The sequence below is a fragment of the Triticum dicoccoides genome, chromosome 2A (genome assembly GCF_002162155.2).
Source record: "Triticum dicoccoides isolate Atlit2015 ecotype Zavitan chromosome 2A, WEW_v2.0, whole genome shotgun sequence".
Taxonomy (NCBI): Eukaryota; Viridiplantae; Streptophyta; class Magnoliopsida; order Poales; family Poaceae; genus Triticum; species Triticum dicoccoides.
In genome coordinates, this window is record NC_041382.1 from 513,288,503 (window position 1) to 513,297,012 (window position 8,510).

At 44.1% G+C, this 8,510-nt stretch overlaps 1 protein-coding gene across 2 annotated transcripts; it reads left to right on the top strand.

Annotated features, from left to right (window-relative positions):
- The first annotated feature begins 2,257 nt into the window (after positions 1 to 2,257).
- On the top strand, positions 2,258 to 8,226 carry LOC119355100 (OVARIAN TUMOR DOMAIN-containing deubiquitinating enzyme 6-like). 2 transcript variants are annotated; one of them, XM_037621886.1, is made up of 9 exons: positions 2,258 to 2,461; positions 2,545 to 3,543; positions 4,227 to 4,388; positions 5,685 to 5,762; positions 6,862 to 6,940; positions 7,029 to 7,174; positions 7,300 to 7,368; positions 7,479 to 7,641; positions 7,733 to 8,226. In XM_037621886.1, exons 2-9 carry the CDS (start codon positions 2,860 to 2,862, stop codon positions 7,975 to 7,977), a joined length of 1,626 nt encoding a protein of 541 aa, XP_037477783.1. In that variant the 5' UTR covers positions 2,258 to 2,461; positions 2,545 to 2,859; the 3' UTR covers positions 7,978 to 8,226. The 2 variants fall into 2 exon arrangements, with proteins under 2 accessions (XP_037477783.1, XP_037477784.1); XM_037621887.1 differs by having other exon boundaries at positions 2,258 to 3,543.
- The last annotated feature ends 284 nt before the right edge of the window (positions 8,227 to 8,510 follow it).

Below are 8,510 nucleotides of genomic sequence, written 5' to 3' on the forward strand. Positions count from 1 at the left end.
TGGAAGGTGTTTTTCTGAACCGCTATAAACGCTTTATGGGGCGGTACGGGTCTGGTATGACCTAGAAAGCAGATCAAACTTATATAGTCGCCGGAATTATACGGCCGGACCGCTTATAAAAGATCCGCCGGAGATGCTCAAAATGCCGTAAAGTTTCGTGTCCTGTAGAGCCATGGCTTTCCGTTGCTGCGATGACCTGTAAAGTAGCATCTGCGGCAAGAATGAGCGCGTGTAGAGCATCGGATGACTTTGCCTTGTGCCGCTGCTTCTCGCTTTCTTTAATCAGTTCGGTCTGGCCGCGGATCCCGTGAAGGCGATGATTCCCTGGCCGTCATGGTCCTAGGCCCCAAGGAAACGCCGCAAGGAGCCAAAGTTTTGTTCCCAGATTTGTGTGGAGAGCATGGTCATCTGCGATGTCGTACGCCCGGAGATTCGAATTGAATATCTACACGTCTCAAAAGGGTCAGAGGGGATCAAGGGAAATTTACACGTCCCGAAAAAGGAAATCCACATATCTATACGTTTGTGTTGTTTACGCAAACTAACATGTGATTGGATAGTTAGGAGGATAGTGGTATTCTCAGCCCATTAGGGCTTCTAGTGCTCACATTTATTTCTGAATTTATTTTAAGATTTCCGACGATGCATGTTTAATGAGGGAGACGTTCATGTCGACAACGAGACGCCTACGATGACTTCGTAGAATCTCAAGATGATATATCATCTCAGTCTCTCGGAGGTGCTCATAAAGATAGGGTGAGGGTGTGCGTGTGCACGTTCATAGGGGTGAGTGTAAGCGCATATATATGGGTGCTTTGCGTTTGTACCATGTTTTAAAAAAGAATTCTAGATGTTGTATGCATCTTCACCTCGTACCTTTTTGTGTTAGGTTTTCGTATACTATCGGAAATCCCTGTACATTTTGGGCCGTTAAAAATGTTGCACTCTCCTTGTAGTGGTCTTCGATGAAGACACATCACCAACGCGTGGACTTCGGTGTCTTTTTCTCTCTCTTTACACCCTTCATGTTTCAGCATCTCACTCTCTTACATTCTCTCGAGCTCTCTCTCATAGTTTCATGTCTGCGCTATCGGCCGTTCACCCACCTCCTCTCCCTCGGCTTCTTTCCCTTTGTGAGTTCTAGCGCAAGCACGGTATATGCCCCAACCAGGGCCTTGGTGTTGGTGCCGCCTTTTGTTTTTGCCTCCACATGTGACGGCAATTAACATCGGTAGTGCCTGGTATAGTTGCTAGTGGTGTGGAGCGTACATGATGTGCAACCGCATGCCACCATAGGGCAGGAAGGTAGGGGCACAACCATCGAAGGGAGATTGAGTTAAAGGGCACATGTTGCAATGGCAGTACTAGCTAGGCAACGTGTGCGCGTATAACAAGGACATGAGAGGAAAGTCGGGGTGAAACCATACATCCATCGAAACTCGTAGATGGACGACATCACAAGTTGGTCTGTGGGTAGACTCAACGGCACCATCGAGGGGCTACGGTAGATTAGTTGGTTTATTTATTGTACACATTTGGCGATTTTCTTTCTTTAATTAGCTTATTGTGTTTTTGCGAATATTTCAAATTAGCTTGAAAGATGGGATAAATGGATAGCTTGGAGCGGCTTGGCGAGAATGGAGAGGAGGTGGGGGTTATATATATAAAGAATAGCGTGACATATGGATATAACGGGAAGGTAAAACTTTTTTTTCTAACAAGCCTTGGTTTTCTTTATTCCTTATCAAAGATTACATCCTTTATAAGCGACTGCATGAGAAAACTAGGGGTTTAATTGACCCACGCACAAGTATTTAAGTATACTAAAAAATATCTATCTCATACGCTGCAACATCTACTTTGTTGGGGCATAATAACTTACAAACGTCGTCAAGGAAACTTGCATGCAACATGCAGTCATGAAAAATTGCTGAACTTGCAGTGGCAGAAAACCCCCTGAGTTATGAGTCGAGATCACCTGCTTACTATCAGACTAAAGAATAGCTTTGAGAAGAAATTCCACAAAAAGAAATGAGAAGAAGAAAAAGAAAGAAATCGTGGTCGAATTGGGCCTCGGTCCTATCTATCTACGCAAATACAAAGCCACAAACTGGGCAACTGGATTCGTGGCAACACAAAACCAAGGGCGTAGCGACTACCGTCTATTCTTCACGGACGCTGCTATGCGGTCCCACATGTCATCCTCGGATGGCCATCTCCCTTCTCCACTTATAAAATGTTGGCACGCTCTCGCCCCTCGTCTCCCTCCCTCCTCTCCATCGTCTTCTTCCCAGCCTCACCTACTGCTACTCTTTCTCTCTCCACCCAAAACTGAATCCCCAAAGCGCCAGCGACAGAATCACGCGACGACGCGAATCTTCGTCCCGTAAACCCTAGCGCGGTCTACCCTCCTCAGCCCGGAGCCGTCTCCGTCGCCTCGCCCACCGGATTCCCCGACGAGGTAACCCGCTCGACCCCCCAACGGAACCCTAGGAAATTTGGTTGTTGTTCCATCGAGATTGATCGAATTGGCGGGCTATTCAGGGTTTTGGGAGGGTGGTGCGCCGCCCCTGCCGTCCGGGGATAGCCTGCGCGTCTCGATCTCGGGGGAGCTAGGGTTTTGTGATCTGAGGCCTCGAGGTCAGCGGCGTCGCCCTGGTTCTGATGAGAATTGGCAGTCTAATGCTCAGATTGGCCGCCGGCGACGACGAGAGGAGCAGCTTCGTTGGCAGCGGCGGCGGAGGCCTCAGGTTCACCGCTCCCAAGGTCCGTACACGGGACAAGGGCGCCCCTATATCCCTCTAAGTCCAGAGGGTTGCTGGTGTTGAGACGTGGAGCCTTCGCTGAAGAAACTGGGGAATGACGAGGATCTTCGTGCAGCGTGGGCCCGGTGGCTCCTCGTCCAACTCGGCTCGTTCGGGCTCACAGGCACTGCAGCAGCAACAGCAGCAGCAGCAGAACCAGCCAGCAGCAGCTGCCCGGGAGGAGGAGCTTACGGTGCAGCCGCAGCCACTGGAGCTCTTGGCTTCAGGTGATACGACTGAGCATCTACTTGAGGGTGGCGAAAGTAGTAGCAATGATCCTTCAAGGCTGGTTGAAACTGTGTCTGAGAGCTCAAGTCATGTGGAAGAGGGATCTGAGAGAGAGAAACCCCCCAAGGATGACTCCAATGTGACCGATCCCCCTTTCTTGATGGAGCTGTCAGGACTCCAGCTTTCGGATCAGTTTGAGCAGGCGAATCCTGTGCAGTCAGGCACTGTGCCATCGCAGATAACCGGCGCAGCATCACACCCACCGCCTCCTCCGGCTCCACCACCAAAACCATCATCATCTGCTAATAATGGGTTGAGGAGAATGGGATCTGGAAGCTCAAATGGTGTGCGGATTGGATCTTCAAGAAGGCCAACTGCTTGGCCACCAGTGGCAGCTTGGACATCTGCTTCGGGTTCTCGCCCTTCTTCCCCTAGGTCACTTGCTGATTGTGAAGGGTACAATAGTGCAGATGAGCAAGGTGCCTGTTACACCTCTAGCTATGATGATTCGGTATGATCTCTTGTCTGGTTCTGTTATGCGTGGACTTTAATTTTGGATCTTAAGCATATAGTTAGTATAGTTAGTTTATGTACTACATCAACATTGATCATATAAAGATAATGGCGTAGATGTATTGGATTCCTTGCAACTGAATGGTGCACTTTTGTGGGGCTGGGTTTAGTTAGGAGTATGAATAATAGATGATTCCTTTAATTGCTTATTATGATCAGTAAGTAGATATGCCTAAATAATCCTGGTCTATGAAATCTCAATGTCTCCTGCTTATATTTGCTAGTGGCTACTTCTCTACGCACATTGAATGGTGCACTTTCATGGAGCTGTTTTTAGTTAGGAGTATGGTTAATTGCTTTAATTGCTTATTATGACTAGTAAGTAGATATGCCTATATAATCCTGGTCTATAATATTTCAATGTCTCTTGCTTATATTTGTTAGTGGCTGTTTTGCTACGTACACTGAATGGTGCACTTGTGCGCAGCTGTTTTTAGTTAAGAGTATAATAATAGATGATTGCTTTGATTGCTTATTCTGATTAGTAAGTAGATATGCCTTTCTAATCCTGGTCCATAAAATGTCATTGTCTCTTGATTATATTTATTAGTGTCTGATTTCTACGTACAGGGTGAGTAAGTATAATTTTGTACTGGTCCTGATGTATTTTATTTCCCTCAGGAAAGGGAGCATATGTTCGAACATGACCTAAGGCGAGTGAAAGGGTTTGAAATAAGAAAGATGGCAGCAGATGGGAATTGCCTGTTCAGAGCAGTTGCTGATCAAGTTTATGGCGATCCAGAAACTTATGATATGGCTAGGCAGATGTGTGTTGACTATATGGTAGGTTGCATATTTTCATCTGAGTAGTAATTTTTCCAGAGTTGAGTTTGTGTTTTCAAGACAATCATTTATTGCCAGTGAGTAGAGTAATAGCACTTACCCCTACACTTTTAATTCATTAACTCAATTCACAAGCTTTGGCTATTCATTATTTTAGCATATTATTTCCTTGTCTCCTTGTTCATGCCACTTTGCTAGGTTTACAATAATCTAGACGTATTTTTTTCTTGAACACGTGCTAAAATGTGTGTTGTTTGTATAAGGAGAACACCAAGAAGGCATGAACTTACAAGGGTAAACCGGCAAAATCTAGAAGAACAAAAAGTTCTAAGCTTACCAAAAACGTAGATGCTACCTAGACGTAAATGATATTTGCTGGATAGTATGTAGTTTAACTTAACCTAGTTCCAGTCTTCTAGTTGATGACTGGTATAGGTTGCTGCCTGGCTGATTGGTGATAGTGAGCCGTCTATTAAGCAAGATAGCTTCAGAGGCAGCACCCAGTAACTCAGGCAGCACCTTGTTAAAAACACTTGCAGCCCTTCCCGTCAAAACTTGTTGCTACTTTACTCTTTTTGGTATTTTTTTTGGAAGAATATCATCAAATACTGAATGTGCCATAATAATGCAAAATTCTGCCAATTTCATTGTGAATCAACTGTGCGATTGAATATCAATGTATGGCATATTGCTGATTGACAATTTTCTTATCTGCCTGCAGGAATGTATCTGATTATATATTATTTTAGATTGTTTGCAGTTTTTTCATCATTTACCCACTCACCTTTATTTAGCAATGTGCCCTGTGGTTTACAGCATAATTTTTTAGTTACACTACTGCCAATGTGGCCACCACTTCCACAGTTAGCTTTCCTAGCAAAATGCTCTACAGTATGGTATTATTTGGTAATTCAGTGTAAGCAGGTGAAAGCATGCGCAAACTACGTGGCTTCTTTGTGCTTGGGACATAGCATAATACATGGAATAAAACTGTTATTACTTCATCTGGTTTAACGTACTTGTCATTTTATTAGCTTCATGCATGTAAAACAAGAGGATTTAATACTTCTTTAACTTTTGAGTTATCGGCATAGTTAACCCCAAGGACTTTGTACCCATTTACGTAGGTCATTAATATGGGCATTTTATAAAAATGTTCACCCAGAAGCCCAAAATTACATCTATTTGCAAACTGATGCAAACTTCCAAATTTCTTACCTATTTTGGACTGGCGTAGTTAATACTCAGTAGCAAGGCAATTGAAGTGCTCATTGTGTTTTTCTTTTTTCACTCCAGGAAAGAGAGCGGGATCATTTTTCTCAGTTCATGACGGAGGGCTTTACACCATATTGTAAAAGGAAAAGAAAAGACAAGGTAGGGTTTTACATGCCTGGTATGCTTGCTTAAAATGGGTAGGCAAATCATTACTCACATATTTGTTTGTCCCTCATTTGTACAAGATGACTTCCAAGATTAGAATGCCTTTTCCAATTGAATTAATTATTTTATCGACTCCTGTTTGATTTTATACGTCATTCATGTTCCCCCGCACAAGCATTTTCCACCTGTCTAGATCTCGTACTCCTGCAGAGACTTATTTAAAATGTGCTATTTATTCTGTATTTGGTAGTATATGTGCTTTCATATGGGGAGGCAATGAGGCATGCACTTCTCCCTACTTCTTGACCTGTTCTACTGCACACATTTTTTTTTTGTACAGCAATACTGCATCAATGTATATAGGGTATGTTTGGTTTACAACCAATACGAGACACACCAATTTTTTGGCTTGCCCGTAAGATTTGGCTGTTGCTTGGACGGATGCCAAAATTTTGGTTCGCCAAAGCCCGCCCTCAAGTTCCCGTGTAATTTTTGCCAAGGCATGGGCGCACCGATGGCGTGCAAAACTCCTCTCGCCAAAAAGTTGGCAGCCCAGCTCACCTGCTCTACGTATGTGGGGCCTCCTTCTGTACCATAATATTAGAGCAATTAGTGTGACAGATTAACGGGATGAGTACACGCTGACGGAAGCAAGCGCGTCACGTTTCATCTAGCGGCCGTTTGAATAGCGCATGTTTTTAGTTCCGTTCATGCAGCTGCGCAACTAATCCTACTTAACCATGTCTAATAGCAGCTCATACTAGTCTCAGTTTCCATTTCTGTTGGCTCATCATAAAAATTGAATCGGTATCGGACTAAGCAATAATTAATACAAGTTCTCAAAGTATTTGTGAACTTAGTTGGCTCCAAAAAATTGGCAGGTGCAATGGCTATAATCCAAATAACAGTGATTTACCAAATTTTCTGTCCTGCCAAAATTTTGGCTGGGGCTCAAACCAAACACACCCATAGTCAGGAGCTGCCTTCAAATCAAATACAAAAAAGGAGTCATGTGATACAAGGAAAAAGTTAGCACCTTAGCTTCTTTATGATTGCAATGGATTTTATGTTGATTGGTTACCTGATTTTCTAGGTATATGGCAATAACATTGAGATCCAGGCATTTGCTGAGATGTACAATCGTCCAATTCACATATATTCATACAGTACAGGTAAATTTTGGTCTAGCATTTTAACCCTGCTTCTTTGTAACCTCAGCTCTCTCACTCTCAGTCTCATATCGGTTTGCTCTTGTTGCAGAGCCTATTAACATTTTTCAGGGAAGTTATAACACAGATGTTCCTCCGGTTAGGTTAAGTTACCATCACGGTAACCATTATAATTCAGTTGTTGATCCTCGTCGGCTGACAGTTGGGGCAGGCCTTGGATTTAGCTCCCTTAGAGGGGTAAGCCTTCGGAAACTTCCTTGTCGGGCATGATTCTTGGTGGTTATTATTTCCCTATTAACCATTTTGTAATGGATGGTTTTGTGAACTGTTTGTGTTAAATAAACTTCCACTTGTGTGTATAGACCAACAGTGTTGACAGAGACCAAGTGAAGGCTGCAATAAAAGCTCAGCAAGATCAGCAGATTGAGAACGTGAGTTGTCTACTTTCTGTGTTCTTACTTTCCATCAAAGCATGTTTGTAAGTAAACAGGTGAAATCATCAAATGGCGTGGGCTTGATGCTTGTGTTTGTGCAATTTTAGGCACTTTTGGCTGAAGGGCGACTCTACTCTGATCTGGAGTTAACTGAGAAGGAAATAGAGCGGATGGTGATGGAGGCCTCTCGGGCAGAGTATCTGAACCAGCAGCAAGTTAACTTCAGAGAGTCATCAAGGTCAGGGGCAGAGCCATCTTCCTCCGCCGCAAGTAAGCATCCTTCTCTTGTTGTTTGAGGAAATCTATAGTGTTCCATTGATCGGTTGTTTGCCTGAAACTGGGATGCTTTCGTGCTCTGTAGTTAGTGGATCATCTGGTTCGGCAGCGGATAGAGGCAGTGAGAATTGTTTCGTACTCCCAGACACGGTGCTGACTCGCAGCATGCAGTTGCTTCTGGCAATGGGCTTTAGTTACATGCAAGTGATGGAAGCCTACAGTATATTCGGAGAGGACATGGACTCGATGATCTGCTACCTGGTGGAGATGGGAGGCACCGGAGCCTCCGCAGGCGGCAGCAACCGCCGGAAAGGGAAGGCTGCTGAGTGATGTGTGCACCTTTCTAGAGGCGACTGAGGATCGAAGTTATCAGGCGTAACTTTCAGGACTACATACAAAATAACGATAGCCTCTGTGAGTTAAGAAGACATCGATGTTGTGCTGCCATGTTGGGGAATATATAATAAATAATGAATAAAAGGTACTCTCAAGAGACTTTCTATTCGATCTGGTGTTTGAATGGTGTATGTTGTAGTACGTACTTTTGATCTGTTGAGTCAAGCTGCTCCCTTGTGACCATTGTGGTGCTCACCTGTGATTATGTCTGTCTAGTTTTGTTAAGCTGTGCAACATGTCTCAGTGCACTTGCAAAACGAGCCATGCCCAACACTTGCAGAATGAGGCATGCTTTGAGCTGTTGAGCAGCTTAAAATGAAGAATCGTTTTGGGCAACTAGATTTCACATGGTCATGAGATTATAGGGTAGGAAAACACGTTCAGAATCACAGAAGTTTGTAGGATGGACCGTGTGGTAGAGCAATGACGTGTATTCGAATAAACCAGGGCCGATCCTTTCCAAATTA